The following is a 17,320-nucleotide window of genomic DNA, read 5'->3' on the forward strand; positions in this document are numbered from 1 at the left end:
TAGCCTCTGGCGGATCCCAGGGGCCCCTGCACTTTATAAAGACTCCCTGAAGCTGATCCCTGAAGACAACTGATAGAGCTGGACACTTGACTGCAACTGCCCAGGACAGACCTATTGCCCACACAGAGAAGTCCCAGCGCTTTGCAGGCAGTGAGGATTGCTTAGAAGAGCCAACCTGAGTTCTGGTGTAGAGCAGTGACAGGGAAGAGTTAGCAGAACGGTGAATCTGGAGAGTGCTGACCACAGCACTGGGAGCAGCAGTTCAGCTTTTGAAAACGGGAATCACCTTTGCTTTCCTTCTTTTTAAAAGCAAGCCTAAATCTAGCTAAAATAGGCTTAGGGCTAAATGTCAGGTCTATTTCAAGGGGAAAATCCATGGGAGCCTCAAAATATGTTAAAGGCAGGGAGGAGGGGAATATACCAGCCACTCCTCCAGTGGAGGGTGGTTCCTGGATCCCACTGGCTGGAATTGTCCCAGGAAAACCCCAGGCAGAGCAGTGGTGGGCCTCACCCTGGAGCCCCCCACAGATATGTAGCCAGCACACCCCAGTGCATGCAGGGACATACAGGAAAGTCTCAAGTTTGATCAGAAATAGTGCCATTTGCCCATGAGGGGAGCTTTCCAGAAAGTTCTGAAAGATGTGACAGACAAAAGTGGGACCTGAGAAGCAAGAGGGCAACCGGACTTTTAAAAGCTCAATTTTCATCGAAAAGGGAAGCCCATAGACGCTGTGCCTCAGGGTAACAGCTCTGTTTCTCTTTCAATATTCATCTCTGCAGATCCAGCGGCTTCTGATTTCTAAATCAGAAATTTTGCTCACACATTTGTCCATTTACAAAGTTTATAGCACCTAACTTTTTTTTTTTTTCTGAAGCATTTGAGTCCCTAAGCAAAACAGCTGAACCTCTAGAAAGGCCCCTCCCCTCTCCCTGAGGTCCTCCCGGCCGACCCCCTGCCTGCCGGGAGGGGTCCCCTAGGAAAGGCCGGGGGCTAGCCTCCGGAGTGCCGCAGCGCTGAGCCTCGCTCGTGCTCCCTGCTCGGACCCTGCTTGCGCGCCGCGGGCTTCTTTACCTCCATGTCCTCCAGGTGCCGACTCAGCGCCGCCAGCGCGCGTTCGCTCTGTCCCGGGCTCTCGATCCCCGCTCAGCGCTCTGCTCCCGTCTGGACCGGGTTCGGCTCCGGCGGGCACAGCGCAAGTGAGCGGCTGCACGCCCGGCTCGCCGGCTGCAGGGCTGACTGCGGGCCGCCCCAGCCCCGCGCTAGAGAACGAGGAAGGAGGAGGAGGAGGAGGAGGGAGGGGAGGGGAGAGAGAGGAGGCGGGGAGGGTGGGGAGCTGGGGAAGGAGGCCGGCGATCAGGGTTTAAATTTAGACACAAATCTAAACAGATACTGTCCCCTCCCGGGGCAGGACTCAAGCGAGGGAGCCACGACTCCATTAATCTGCCCAAACATGGGGATGGGACAGTCGTGTGGCCCCTCTTTCTCGTGAAGTTCCTCCAGGACTCGGTGTCAGTCCTCAACCTCTCTCTCCTTTAACATCTCTTCTTTCTTTTCGCTTGCCCTAAAGGTCACAGTGGTTCTCTCATTCTTTTTATCTCCCCTCTTTTCTATTTACTTCTTTTATGTACCTCTCTACCCCCGTCTCTCCTCATTTAAAAAGAAATTGCTTTCGCCGCATACCTGGTTTTCCCGGCGTTCCTGGGCGGAGAATGAGGACCCTCCCTGACGGATAAATGGTTCTCCCACTCCCCTCCTCCCCGTCCCTCAGAGACTGTTTAGGCAGTGCCTTCAACGCTTAAGTGTTGCAAACTCAAGTACCTCTACGTCTGTCATCTCTCTTCCTCTCCACCTCTGAGTCGCACGTTTTCTGGAGACCTTTATCAGTCGATCCACTCTCACCTGTATATTAGGTAGAGGAGGAGGAGAAAAGGAATCCAAGCGAAGTTTAACAGGCTCCCTGTAACAATCTGTCTTTGTCTCTCCCCAGTTGGGTTGATGCATTTGGATTTGTGGAATTTCATCTCCCACAAACTGCTTGTTGCTAAAGGGCCTTTTTGGTGTTCCTAAGTGGACTCTAAGAAATAGAGCAAAGGGCAAGATCCCGAACATCCGATTCCCATAGGCCCAACATAGCAATCTTCCCCCAGGGCCATCCCAGCTCCCTGAGCAGCACAGACGCTGAAGATAACAAAGCTGCAAGGAAGGGACAGGGGAACTGAAATCTGGAGCAGCTTCTCTCTCTGCTACCAGTTTACACACTGGTCACCAGCGCTAGGTGCCCCTTCTGGATCTGGACCCCTCCCAGAGAAGAAAAGGGGGAAGCCCTCAGAGACCTATGAGTGTGAAGAGGATTGGCCCCCAGGGAGGCCTCTGTGTCTTTCTGCAGTGTCCTTGTACCCCACCTCACCCCAAACCCTCACCCAACTCACCCTGGGAAAGAGACAGTGGGCCAGGTAATCATGAGCACTGTGAAGAGAGATATGTGGAAAAATGGGTAAAAGAATCCAGCTGAGAGTTTGCTCACACTACAAAGAACTGCCCTAATTCTGATCTTTATCCCAGCACTCCCTGCAGACTTTCAGGCACTTAAAATTGTTGCTTTGGGTACCAGCCTTAGAAACATGGCCTCTTCCCTGCAGAATCTTCTAAGACTTGCCTTTCTGAAACACTGATAGCCCTAATGCCAGAGTGTTTTCTAGTTCATTTAACTTAGCCTAACCTTTATTTTTGGAGAAGGTAATGGGCACCCCACTCCAGCACTCTTGCCTGGAAAATCCCATGGATGGAGAAGCCTGGAAGGCTGCAGTCCATGGGGTTGCTGAGGGTCAGACACGACTGAGTGACTTCACTTTCACTTTTCACTTTCATGCATTGGAGAAGGAAATGGCAACCCACTCCAGTGTTCTTGCCTGGAGAATCCCAGGGACGGGGGAGCCTGGTGGGCTGCCGTCTATGGGGTCACGCAGAGTCAGACACGACTGAAGCGACTTAGCAGCAGCAACAGCAGCAGCAGCAATCTTTATTTTAGAAGCAGATTGAAGGTTGAATTCCTGCTCTGCTAATTTCTAGCTGTGTTTTCCGAGACAAGTCACTTACTCAGTCTGATCCTCATTTGCCTCACCTGTACAGTTTAGTAGGCACTCTGAAAAAAGTATCTCCATCTTTTTTTTTTTTTTTTTGAGTAGCTACTTTTATAATGCTTAGCCTCATGTACAAGCTCAAATAAATAGGGACCCAATATTTCTTTTTTCCCCAGGCATTCTAAGGTCCAGTGAATGGGATTCTACTCCCAGGAATTGATGGTCAGTCTCTTTCCATTCCAGCCACATAGCTGCAGAAGTGAGAGTTCGAGAGCAGAGTTGGCAGCAGGAAAGGAAGTTTCTTGGTACCTTGCAGTGCATACTTGTGCATATAATTTTTTTTCCCCTTTTTTTTCAAATGTTCAGGACTGAGTTGGTGATGGGAGCAGAGTCTCTTCTCATATTTTCTAACTCTGATTCATAGGGCCTTTTCCTTTCTGCCTCCATCTAGTCCTCCTTTCTGCTCAGAATGGGGCTGCCCCAGCACAGGCTTCTGGTTCACAAACAGAAGGGCGGAAGTGCCTACCAAAGGAAACCGTTAGGCTTAGATAGCATCACAGTCACTCAAGGTGACTTGCTGCTGCAGCCCACGCCCTGCTTGGGCCTTGACTCAGTCACGTGAGAACCCATGACCACAATGCAGATAAACTTGGCCACCACCTTGCTCCCGGGTCTCAGAATGTGCAGCGTAGAATCCTACCCTCCATAGTTCTTTGGGCTAGGAAGAGGCATTTATGAGATGGAGCAGTGGAAATGGGGAGAGAGGGCTGAGGCCCAGAGCTGTTTCAGCAGTCCTGAGTAGGTAGGGGCTTGTGCTCACCTTTTCTTCCCCTGTCACCCCTCCTGAAGATCCCCAGAAGCCAGAATGGAAATAACCCAGGTGGTGAACTCCCTGTTTTTGATGGGTTCTCTGGGATTCTGACTTGGTGCTCGGTGTACTGTGAGAAGCTGACAACCCAAGGGGAAGGGAAAGTGGCTCTGATGGGGTCGTTCCTCCCTGTCTCGAGGGGACTGGTCATCTCACAAGGACTCACTTCCTTTACTCTCCCTGCTTCACACACCCTGGTACCCTAAATCAGCCAAGCAGCAAATAGAGGCCAGTGCAGAATGAAAACCAAGAAACACCAGAGCAGCTTGAGTAGGGAAGCCCATATTACTATCAAATAAATACTACCAAATGCATGTTACTGTTTGGTGAATGAGTGAGTGGATAAATGAATGACTGAAGCAAATTAATAGGATTTTTGCCTTTAAATCAAAGGCAGAGCCTTTTTTCCATAGATGGGCCTTCAATGGGAGAAAAGACCTGGTGAGAGAAATGATCAAGAGAGATCGTGGAAGGGTACAAGTTATTTAGTAAACTCACTAGTTTTTAAGCAGAACTGCACAGAGCTGCAGTCAGGCCGTTCTCAGTGAGTGGCCGCACGGTGCTGCCGATTGTTGACTTTAAACACTGAGAGCGGGAAGCAAACGTCCTCTCAGAACTGTGCATACTCACTTCCAAATATATATACTTCAGCACTAAGTCCCGGGAATGTGGCAAAAATAAAACAAAACAACTCATTCTGCTGTGACTGTCAGTGAGGAACAGAACTGAATAAACTGAAATGAAAGCACCAAGGTTTGAGTGCTTTTATGAGTTCAAGGAATGGTAATGGAGAGTCTCCCAGAGGAAGATGGTGGCATGTGAAAGGTAAATTGAAGTGGAAGGTAGCAGGGTAACAGCTGCGCCACAGGGAGGATGTTGATGTGTGGAGAGGACAGCCAGCCCGGGTTGGTGATTTCATGAGGAAGTGTTTTGACTAGCCCTCTGGGAATTGGAAAATTGATTACATAGGGCAATTGAGCAAAGAAATTGATGTGTAGAAGCCAATGGGAGACAAGATTCTCAGTGATAGTGAAGGGAGATACAAATATGCAAGGGGAGTGGGAACTGAAATGAACCCTATGGTATTGGATTGGAATGGGAGGTATTGGTGTGAACTCATGGTTTTCAATCTGTAGATACATATATGTGGATATAAATGTGTATACATACATACACACACATATTTCTTAGTTTGATCCACTGAGAGGACCAAGGAGAACTGATACCCCAGTAGCAATAAGTGAACAGAGCCCAGATCTTGGTTTCTAAATACCATTCTTCACTAAAGGAACCAAGGGTCCTTGGCTTATAAGGCTGGGGCAGGTAAAGAACAAGACAAGCCTGAAACATTTTGTGCTAGAAAATATGGAAGTGCTCAATAAATGAAAAGAAGATGTTAAGAATACACAGAAACCAGATTGCAGGGGTGGCTAGGACAATATTGGGATGATATAAGGATCAAAATAAACAATGATAGCAATGCATTGTTGTTGTGGTTGTGTAGTCACTAAATCATGTCCAACTCTTTTGCGACCCCATCGACTTCTGCCAGGCTTCTCTGTTCGTGGGGTTTCCCAGGCAAGAATACTAGAGTGGGTTGCCATTTCCTTCTCCAGGGGATCTTCCTGATCCAGGGATTGAACCCATGTCTCCTACAGTGGAAGACAGGTTCTTTACCACTGAGCCACCTGCAAAGCTCCAGAAATGCATTAGACCCTTTAAATAAAATAAGAGTTCATAAGTCCACACTGATATAAACAAATAAGTGGATAGATAAGTGGAAGGTTCTTACAGCACAATGCTAACAAAGGTAAAAAAAAATTGTCATATGACAACAATTATAGTTATAATAACTTTAGGTAGAAACATCAGTTCAGTTCAGTTCAGTTCAGTCACTCAGTCTTGTCCAACTCTTTGCAACCCCATGAATCGCAGCACGCCAGGCCTCCCTGTCCATCGCCAACTCCCGGAGTTCACTCAGACTCACATCCATTGAGTCAGTGGTGCCATCCAGCCATCTCATCCTCTGTTGTCCCCTTCTCCCCCTGCCCCCAATCCCTCCCACCATCAGAGTCTTTTCCAATGAGTCAACTCTTCGCATGAGGTGGCCAAAGTACTGGAGCTTCAGCTTTAGCATTATTCCTTCCAAAGAACACCCAGGGCTGATCTTCTTCAGAATGGACTGATTGGATCTCTTTGCAGTCCAAGGGACTCTCAAGAGTCTTCTCCAACACCACAGTTCAAAAGCATCAATTCTTCGGCGCTCAGCTTTCTTTACAGTCCAACTCTCACATCAATGCAAAGAAATCGAGGAAAACAACAGAATGGGAAAGACTAGAGATCTCTTCAAGAAAATTAGAGATACCAAGAGAACATTTCATGCAAAGATGGGCTCAATAAAGGACAGAAATGGTATGGACCTAACAGAAGCAGAAGATATTAAGAAGAGGTGGCAAGAATACACAGAAGAACTGTACACAAAAGATCTTCACAACACAGATAATCACGATGGTGTCATCACTCACCTACAGCCAGATGTCCTGGAATGTGAAGTCAAGTCGGCCTTAGGAAGCATCACTATGAACAAAGCTAGTGGAGGTGATGGAATTCCAGTTGAGCTATTTCAAATCCTGAAAGATGATGCTGTGAAAGTGCTGCACTCAGTATGCCAGCAAATTTGGAAAACTCAGCAGTGGCCACAGGACTGGAAAAGGTCAGCTTTCATTCCAATCCCAAAGAAACATCATTTGATGCTAAATCTAATGGGGTAAAAATGGGATGAGAAATAGGATTTTAATAATTTCAAATTATCTCCCTATAAATTACTCATTAATTACAAAGGGGAAAATGTAACTTTTTAGAGATAAGCCTGTATGTGTGCTCAGTCGCTTCAGCTGTGTCCAACTCTTTGCGACCCTGTGGACTGTAGCCTGCCAGGCTCCTCTGTCAATGGGATTCTCCAGGCAAGAATACTGGAGTGGGTTCCTATGCCCTCCTCCTGGGGATCGTCCTGGCCCAGGGATTGAACTCATGTCTCCTGCATCACAGGCAGATTCTTTACCACTGAGCCACCCAGAGATAAGCCTAACAGATATCATATTAAGAAAGTGATCAAAGCAAACACCATCAGTGATGGGACAAATTGACATCACTTGTTACCTGATGGGATGCAATAAGAAGAGCACACCAGGACTTCCCTGTGCTCCAGTGGCTGAGACTCTTTCCCGCAGTGCAGGGCGCCTGGGTTCAATTGCTGGTCAAGGAACTAGATCCCACATGCTGCAACTAAGACCTGGCACAGTTAAATTAAATTAATTAATTAAATATTTTTTAAAAAAAGAAGAATAAGACATCATCACTTCTGTGATACTCTGGCCCAAGGTGCATAACCTGAGTCTAATCATGAAGAAACACTGGACAAGTCAAATAGCAAGAACATTCCTCAAAGTGACTGGTCTGTGATCTCCAAAAGTGATCAAGAAGGTCAAGGGCAGGCTGGGGAAGGATTCTAGTCTACAGAAGACTAGAGCCACATGACAACTGGGTTGACCATGTGCTTCTAGATTGGCTCCTTTTACTATAAAGTATTTTGAAGGAATTATACTTTATATATATTAATACATATATCAAATATACTTTAGGCATCTTACAGTTTTGTCAGTCATATCTCGATAAAGCTGAAAAAAAGAGAAATCATTAGAATTGGCAAAACTCTAAGGGTCCTGGGTGAAGGATATATGGGAGTTTTTGGTACTAATCTTACAGTTTTTTCAAAGTTTGGGATTATTTCAAACAAAAAAGTTAAGAAAAAAGGTGGTGGGGGTAAGAATTGAGCTCTTCTGTTTCTTTTTTCCAGACTGATTTGCTCCCCAGTCCCTTCATCATCTGTTCGTCCCCAGCCCACCCCCAGAGATCCACAGGATGGGCCAGGGGACTGTTGACAGTGGTGACAGAGAGAGAGAACAGGCAGAGAGAGACTAGCCTTTTGGAAAGACAGAGGATGGAGACATGACGTGGAAGATTATTCAAGGTTTTTTTGTACAGATCTCTTTGTGATGTCTCAGTGGTTGCAGCAGACACATGGACTTTTAAAGTTTTGGAGGAGAGATTTTTTTTTGCCTGTGCCCTGAGGCTTGCCCATAGGATCTCAGTTGTCCGACAAGACCAGAGATTGAACCTGGGTCAAGTCAGTGAAAGCCCGGAACTCTAACCACTGGGCTGCTAGAGAAGTCCCTGGAGGAGAGATTTAACTTTAAAAAAAAAAAAAGAAAAATAGGACTTCTTTGTTGATCTTTGGTGATCCAGTGGTTATGCCTCTGAGTTTCCACTGCAGAAAGATGGGTTCAATCCCTGGTCAGGAAACTAAGATTCCACATTCCTTGTGGCAAGCCAATAAAAAGAAAAGAAAAATAACTGGTTTTTTTTCTAGAAAGAAAGTGGGGTGATATTTATAGAAATAAAGGTGGTTTTCATTAAGTCTTCATATCACAATTTCTTTGGGATATTTTTAGTAACGATGCTGTTTTGCCACAAGGACATTTACTAAAATGAATCAGTAGCTTGAATTGGACGGGAGCCTGTCCAAAGCTGGAGGTTACCCACATGGCCTTAAAATGAATATCTCTGATGATTCTACACTAATAAAGTGTGCTATATACTTTTAGCTCTGTAATATCCTGACATTACTCCCTGCAACCTCCCACCAATCACAGTCATTGCCAGCTTGCATTTGGATTAGAAAACTATTAGATATAGTTCATCTCCATAGTTCCTAATTATTGTCCTTGCCTCCAAGCTTGACTCATCATCTCCCTGCATCTGTTTTCCACTCTACAGGGAGTAATCTTTCTGAAGATTACTTTGGAGGGTGCAACTCACACTCCTAACATGACCAAGTTTTCCTCTCCAGCTTCTTCTCAACAGAGAACACCCAGGACCCCACACTTGAACTATCCTGATGTGCTTTCTGGTCCCCGAGAGAGCTCTTTTCTCTGTCTGGAACACATCCCTTGCTTTGCACAAAGCCCAGAGTTAACTCTTATTCATCTTCTGTTTCTCAGATAAGGCTTCCTCCAGGAAGATGGTCCTGACCATCACCACATATCCCCAGTTTCCCGCCACCTGGAATAGAGGTGCTTCCTGTGTATACCTCATGCCTGCACTATTCTTGTTCTTGCAAGGATTACTTTATACTTGCCTGCTTACTTTCTTTATCTTCCCAGAAAACATTAATCTTAAAGAAAGCACATTTCATTCTGTCTTGGTTAAAGTTCTAAGGTTGGTGCTGGGTTCAAATTTGGTGAGTTCACATGTTGGGTTCACATGTTGGATGAGTGAATGGATACTGGCTTCATGCAAAAAATATAGATAATCCATTTTGTAATCCAGTTCTTGAATGTCCACCTAAAAACACAGTATAAACATGAAAAGTTGTAACACAAAGGATAGCACAGAGATTTAAAGATTAGTGTGGAAACCAGACTTCCTGGGCCTACCTGTGACCTTGATCAAGTTACTTAATTTTGTTCCTGCTTCTCCATCTATAAAATGGGGTAATGATAGAATTTACCAAATAGAGTTATAAGAATTGGATCAATACATGTGAAACGCTTAAAATAATGCTAGTAAAATAGCGTGATGAAGGCTGGGTTGTTATTGTCACGAAGTAATAGTGGCAGCAGCTTTTTATCATAAAGAAATGATTGTAATCAGAGAGAAGTCCCAAACACAGCTGCCTTCACAACATAATTCTATGTTCATCTCTCAACTCCAAGTTATCTACTTGTGATTTTCACCTACTTTTTTTTTTTTTTGCCATATTACTCGACTTGTGGAATCTTCATTTCCCAGCCAAGGATTGAACCCGTTGGCCCTCAGCAGTAAAACTGCCAAGTCCTAAGCACTGGACCACCAGGGAATTCCCAATTTTCACCTACTTTTAATAAATTTGTCTGCTGGATGTAGCCTCACTTGGAGGAAAGATTCATCTCTGTCTTATTTCTTCTCAGCTGTACTTTTTCTGACCGTTTTAGGATATTTTAAGTTTAGATTCAGTTCTGCATTTTTTGCTTGTACATGACAAAAATTGAAAAAAAATGGTGGAAAGGGAATTCCTCACATCTCAATTCTGAATAAATTTCACTATCTTGAATGTGTTTCATTTTGGAAATCAGTTTTAAGTTCAGTTCAGTTCAGTCACTGAGTTGTGTCCAACTCGTTGCGACCCCATGAATCACAGTATACCAGGCCTCCCTGTCCATCACCAACTCCCGGAGTTCACCAAAACTCATATCAATCAAGTCGGTGATGCCATCCAGCCATCTCATCCTCTGTCGTCCCCTTCTCCTCTTGCCCCCAATCCCTCCCAGCATCAGAGTCTTTTCCAATGAGTCAACTCTTCGCATGAGGTGGCCAAAGTACTGGAGTTTCAGCTTTAGCATCATTCCTTCCGAAGAACACCCAGGACTGATCTCCTTTAGAATGGACTGGTTGGATCTCCTTGCAGTTCAAGGGACTCTCAACAGTCTTCTCCAACACCACAGTTCAAAAGCATCAATTCTTCGGCACTCAGCTTTCTTCACAGTCCAACTCTCACATCCATATATGACCACTGGAAAAACCATAGCCTTGACTAGATGGACCTTTGTTGGCAAAGTAATGTCTCTGCTTTTCAATATGCTATCTAGGTTGGTCATAACTTTCCTTCCAAGGAGTAAGCGTCTTTTAATTTCATGGCTTCAGTCACCATCTGCAGTGATTTTGGAGACCCAAAAAATAAAGTCTGACACTGTTTCCACTGTTTCCCCATCTATTTCCCATGAAGTGATGGGACCAGATGCCATGATCTTCATTTTCTGAATGTTGAGCTTTAAACCAACTTTTTCACTCTCCTCTTTCAACTAAATAGGCTCTTTAGTTCCTCTTCACTTTCTGCCATAAGGGTAGTGTCATCTGTATATCTGAGGTTATTGATATTTCTCCCGGCAATCTTGATTCCAGCTTGTGCTTCTTCCAGCCCAGTGTTTCTCATGATGTACTCTGCATAGAAGTTAAATAAGCAGGGTGACAATATACAGCCGTGACATACTCCTTTCCCAATTTGGAACCAGTCTGTTGTTCCATGTCCTGTTCTAACTGTTGCTTCCTGACCTGCATACAGATTTCTCAAGAGGCAGGTCAGGTGGTCTGGTATTCCCATCTCTTTCAGAATTGTCCACAGTTTATTGTGATCCACATAGTCAAAGGCTTTGGCATAGTCAATAAAGTAGAAATAGATGTTTTTCTGGAACTCTCTTGCTTTTTCCATGATCCAGCGGATGTTGGCAATTTGATCTCTGGTTCCTCTGCCTTTTCTAAAACCAGCTTGAACACCTGGAAGTTCATGGTTCACATATTGCTGAAGCCTGGCTTGGAGAAATTTTGAGCATGACTTTACTAGTGTGTGAGATGAGTGCAATTGTGTGGTACTTTGAGCATTCTTTGGCATTGCCTTTCTTTGGGATTGGAATGAAAACTGACCTTTTCCAGTCCTGTGGCCACTGCTGAGTTTTCCAAATTTGCTGGCATATTGTGTGCAGCACTTTCAGAGCATCATCTTTCAGGATTTGAAATAGCTCAACTGGAATTCCATCACCTCCACTAGCTTTGTTCATAGTGATGCTTTCTAAGGCCCACTTGACTTCACATTCCAGGATGTCTGGCTCTAGGTGAGTGATCACACCATCGTGATTATCTGGGTCATGAAGATCTCTTTTTGTACAGTTCTTCTGTGTATTCTTGCCACCTCTTCTTAATATCTTCTGCTTCTGAATAGAGATCATTCTGTCGTTTTTGACATTGCATCCAAGTACCGTATTTCGGACTCTTTTGCTGACCATGATGGCTACTCCATTTCTTCTAAGGGATTCCTGCCCATAGTAGTAGATATAATGGTAATCTGAGTTTCGTGACATTGTCCAGGAGACAGGGATCAAGACCATCCCCATGGAAAAGAAATGCAAAAAAGCAAAATGGCTGTCTAGGGAGGCCTTACAAATAGCTGTGAAAAGAAGAGAACCGAAAAGCAAAGGAGAAAAGGAAAGATATAAGCATCTGAATGCAGAGTTCCATAGAACAGCAAGGAGAGATAAGAAAGCCTTCCTCAGCGATCAATGCAAAGAAATCTAGGAAAACAACAGAATGGGAAAGACTAGAGATCTCTTCAAGAAAATTAGAGATACAAAGGAAACATTTCATGAAAAGATGGGCTTGATAAAGGACAGAAATCGTATGGACCTAACAGAAGCAGAAGACATTAAGAAGAGGTGGCAAGAATACACAGAAGAACTAGACAAAAAAGATCTTCACGACCCAGATAATCACGATGGTGTGATCACTCACCTAGAGCCAGACATTCTGGAATGTGAAGTCAAGTGGGCCTTAGAAAGCATCACTATGAACAAAGCTAGTGGAGGTGATGGAATTCCAGTTGAGCTATTTCAAATCCTGAAAGATGATGCTCTGAAAGTGCTGCACACAATATGCCAGCAAATTTGGAAAACTCAGCAGTGGCCACAGGACTGGAAAAGGTCAGTTTTCATTCCAATCCCAAAGAAAGGCAATGCCAAAGAATGCTCAAACTACCGCACAATTGCACTCATCTCACATGCTAGTAAAGTCATGCTCAAAATTCTCCAAGACAGGCTTCAGCAATATGTGAACCATCAACTTCCTGATGTTCAAGCTGGTTTTAGAAAAGGCAGAGGAACCAGAGATCAAATTGCCAACATCCGCTGGATCATGGAAAAAGCAAGAGAGTTCCAGAAAAACATCTATTTCTGCTTTATTGACTATGCCAAAGCCTTTGACTGTGTGGATCACGACAAACTGTGGACAATTCTGAAAGAGATAGGAGTACCAAACCACCTGACCTGCCTCTTGAGAAATCTGTATGCAGGTCAGGAAGCAACAGTTAGAACTGGACATGGAACAACAGACTGGTTCCAAATAGGAAAAGGAGTATGTCACGGCTGTATATTGTCACCCTGCTTATTTAACTTCTATGCAGAGTACATCATGAGAAACGCTGGACTGGAAGAAACACAAGCTGGAATCAAGATTGCCGGGAGAAATCTCAATAACCTCAGATATGCAGATGATACCACCCTTATGGCAGAAAGTGAAGAGGAACTAAAAAGCCTCTTGAGGAAAGTGAAAGTGGAGAGTGAAAAAGTTGGTTTAAAGCTCAACATTCAGAAAACAAAGATCATGGCATCTGGTCCCATCACTTCATGGGAAATAGATGGGGAAACAGAGGAAACAGTGTCAGGCTTTATTTTTTGGGTCTCCAAAATCACTGCAGATGGTGACTGAAGCCATGAAATTAAAAGACGCTTACTCCTTGGAAGGAAAGTTATGACCAACCTAGATAGCATATTGAAAAGCAGAGGCATTACTTTGCCAACAAAGGTCCGTCTAGTCAGGGCTATGGTTTTTCCTGTGGTCATGTATGGATGTGAGAGTTGGACTGTGAAGAAGGCTGAGTGCCGAAGAATTGATGCTTTTGAACTGTGGTGTTGGAGAAGACTGTTGAGAGTCCCTTGGACTGCAAGAGATCCAACCAGTCCATTCTGAAGGAGATCAGCCCTGGGATTTCTTTGGAAGGAATGATGCTAAAGCTGAAACTCCAGTACTTTGGCCACCTCATGCGAAGAGTTGACTCATTGGAAAAGACTCTGATGCTGGGAGGGATTGGGGGCAAGAGGAGAAGGGGACGACAGAGGATGAGATGGCTGGATGGCGTCACTGACTCAATGGATGTGAGTCTGAGTGAACTCCAGGAGTTGGTGATGGACAGGGAGGCCTGGCGTGCTCTGATTCATGGGGTCGCAAAGAGTCAGACACGACTGAGTGACTGAACTGAACTGAGTAAAATTCACCCATTCCAGTCCATTTTAGTTTGCTGATTCCTAGAATGTCGACGTTCACTCTTGCCATCTCCTGTTTGACCATTTCCAATTTGCCTTGATTCATGGACCTGACATTCCAGGTTCCTATGCAACATTGCTCTTTACAGCATCGGACCTTGCTTCTATCACCAGTCACATCCACAGCTGGGTATTGTTTTTGCTTTGGCTCCATCCCTTCATTCTTTCTGGAGTTATTTTCCATTGATCTCCAGTAGCATATTGGGCACCTACTGACCTGGAGAGTTCCTCTTTCAGTATCCTATCATTTTGCCTTTTCATACTGTTCATGGGGTTCTCAAGGAAGAGTACTGAAGTGGTTTGCCATTCCCTTCTCCAGTGGACCATATTCTGTCAGACCTCTCCACCATGACCCGCCCATCTTGGGTGGACCCCCACGGCATGGGTTAGTTTCATTGAGTTAGACAAGGCTGTGGTCCGTGTGATCAGACTGACTAGTTTTCTGTGATTATGGCTTCAGTGTGTCTGCCCTCTGATGCCCTCTCGCAATACCTACCGTCTTACTTGGGTTTCTCTTACCTTTACGTGGGGTATCTCTTCACGGCCGCTCAAGCAAAGCACAACCGATGCTCCTTACCTTGGACTAGGGGTATTTCCTCACAGCCGGCCCTCCTGACCTTGAACATGGAGTAGCTTCTCTTGGCCCCACTGTGCCCGTGCAGCCTCCGCTCCTTGGATGTAGCGTAGCCCCTCCCGGCAGCCGCCCCTGACCTCGGACGGGTGGTAGCTCCTCTTGGCCACTCCTGTGCCTACATACCCTGGCACTCTCAGTCGCTGCCCCTGAACTTGGGCGAGGGGTAGCTCCTCTCAGCCACGCTTCTGTGTGGTCCGTTGCAGCCGGTGCGCTTCTGTGTAAATTTTAAGTTCAGTTCAGTCTCTCAGTCGTGTCCGACTCTTTGCGACCCCATGAATCACAGCACGCCAGGCCTCCCTCTCCATCACCAACTCCCAGAGTTCACCCAGACTCACGTCCATTGAGTCAGTGATGCCATCCAGCCATCTCATCCTCTGTCGTCCCCTTCTCCTCTTGCCCCCAATCCCTCCCAGCATCAGAGTCTTTTCCAATGAGTCAACTCTTCACATGAGGTGGCCAAAGTACTGGAGTTTCAGCTTTAGCATCATTCCTTCCAAAGAAATTCCAGGGCTGATCTCCTTCAAAATGGACTGGTTGGATCTCCTTGCAGTCCAAGGGACTCTCAACAGTCTTCTCCAACACCACAGTTCAAAAGCATCAATTCTTCGGCACTCAGCCTTCTTCACAGTCCAACTCTCACATCCATACATGACCACAGGAAAAACCATAGCCCTGACTAGACGGACCTTTGTTGGCAAAGTAATGTCTCTGCTTTTCAATATGCTATCTAGGTTGGTCACAACTTTCCTTCCAAGGAGTAAGCGTCTTTTAATTTCATGACTGCAGTCACCATCTGCAGTGATTTTGGAGACCCAAAAAATAAAGTCTGACACTGTTTCCACTGTTTCCCCATCTATTTCCCATGAAGTGATGGGACCAGATGTCAAGTTACACAGATGTAAATAATGCATACATTTAATGCACAGAAACTATGGTCTTTTTTCTGGTGTAGTCAAGGAGTTGATCTTTTTTCCTAACTCTTAACACTTACTGACTAGTCTACTTGCTCTCATCCTGTTGTACTACCTCGTAACTTCTGGTGCAGAAGCCTTTTTCACGACTTTACAGTTTTGGAGTACGTCGTTATTACATTTCCTATGCTCATACATCTACATTCAACTTTTCTGCTTTGTATAGTATTCGAGACTTTTTCATATTTTTCTCATCTTGGTGTCCCCAACATTATTCAGTCTGTGAAGCCCACACAGTATCCTATCTTATAACCTTGTCATTTATCTGAGAAGGCAATAATTAATAGACGCTTGAAGGCAATAATCAAATAGACCTTTGAATCAGCAGTGCTTGCTAAGTCACTTCAGTTGTATCTGACTCTTTGCAGCCCTTTGCGACCATATGGACTATAGCCGGCCAGGCTCCTCTGTCCATGAGATTCTCCAGGCAAGAATACTGGAGTGGGTTGTCATGCCCTTCTCCAGGGGATCTTCCCGACCCAGGGATCAAACCAGAGTCTCTTGTGTCTCCTGTGTTGGTAGGCAGGTTCTTTACCACTAGCACCACTTTGATGCAAACTAAATGCCAAATGTCCTGAAGCAGTGTAAAACTGGATTCTGTGAGGTCCTGAGGAAGGCCAAGAGGTCAAGGATGGAAGGTTCAAGGAGTGCCTTGGGGTATAGGAAGGTGCACTGACCTAAGTGTGCTTGGTGAGATAGAGTTGCTGGAGCTCCGGGTGCCTGGAAGGATCTCATGAGCAGAGGGCCCTTCGAGACTGAGGAGTGGCTGGAGAAGGACAAGAGGGTTTGTCAGGGGCCTGCTTTGACTGCTCTTCTCAGGTTTGCAGTGTCTGCTCCGACATGGTACACATTATCCCTTTAACTGGGTATTAAATTTAGAATCCATCCTGGCCTCCTCACAGGGAGACTGCTGCCCCTGGAATCTTATTCTGGGAATGTTTTGTGCTTGGTATTTGCCTCTGCAAAAATAGGTGATATTTGCATCTTGAAGATGACTGACCTGAGCACAGTCGCTTCTGGTTTATATTTTCTGTTTCTGTTTCCTTTATTGTACATGGTGGGGATTTTAGGCGGCAAGAAAAAGAAATGGGGTTAGAGTGAGTAGGGAAGAGACTTGACAACCACTTACCTATAAAGACTCTGTAGGCAGAGGGGCCAAGCTGAAGTCTGGGGACTCCAGAACCCTACCACCTGTGTGCTTTCTAAAGGGCAAAGTCATTTAACCATTCTCATTTTCTAACTTGGTGAAAATCCTCATTAGTTACCCAAGGATGCAGCAAGGAACTCCTAATCAAAAACAACCATAAATCTAAAGCCATAATGAAGTGGGCTTAGCACTCAATCTGGCCTTGCACAGATGAGTTGGCAATAAGGCAAAGGACGCAGGCAGCCCCTGCTGGAAGTCACACAGGGAGATGAATGTGTCTGCTGTGAAAGGCAGAATGGCGTGGGTGGTAGTGGTTGAGGAGTGGGGTGGGGGTGGAGTGGGGAAGGAATTTGCATCTCATGGCTTAATCAGATCTGAAAGCTAACATCCTGTTTTTCTGTAGGTTGGGCACATCAGTAGCTGAAAGCCTCTCTGACCACGACCAGGCTCAGGAAGTAAGTGTCAACAGCCTTGCAGATGGGAACCCAGCTCTGAATAACGGTTCCTGCAAAGGCGTTCTGCCTCGGTTCTGGCCAGGCCCCTGCACTCCCTCTACCCCAATTCTAGAACTCCAGACCTCACCCCTCCTCCCCAGAGACTTATCAACAGGAAGTTAAGTCAGCTGGAACACTCTGTTCCCTTGATAATTTTGTT

General features: G+C 45.4%; 1 protein-coding gene across 3 annotated transcripts in view; it reads right to left on the reverse strand.

The window, feature by feature from the left end:
- The window catches only part of RCSD1 (RCSD domain containing 1), a 71,808-nt gene extending 70,569 nt beyond the window's left edge, over window positions 1-1,239 (reverse strand). For all 3 annotated transcript variants that reach the window (XM_005203423.5, XM_010802719.4, NM_001034418.1), the window contains 1 exon segment: window positions 1,073-1,239. In XM_005203423.5, the coding sequence (XP_005203480.1) occupies window positions 1,073-1,078 (6 nt within the window). In that variant the 5' untranslated portion in view covers window positions 1,079-1,239.
- Window positions 1,240-17,320: the final 16,081 nt, after the last annotated feature.

The sequence above is a fragment of the Bos taurus genome, chromosome 3 (genome assembly GCF_002263795.3).
Source record: "Bos taurus isolate L1 Dominette 01449 registration number 42190680 breed Hereford chromosome 3, ARS-UCD2.0, whole genome shotgun sequence".
NCBI classification, from domain to species: Eukaryota; Metazoa; Chordata; class Mammalia; order Artiodactyla; family Bovidae; genus Bos; species Bos taurus.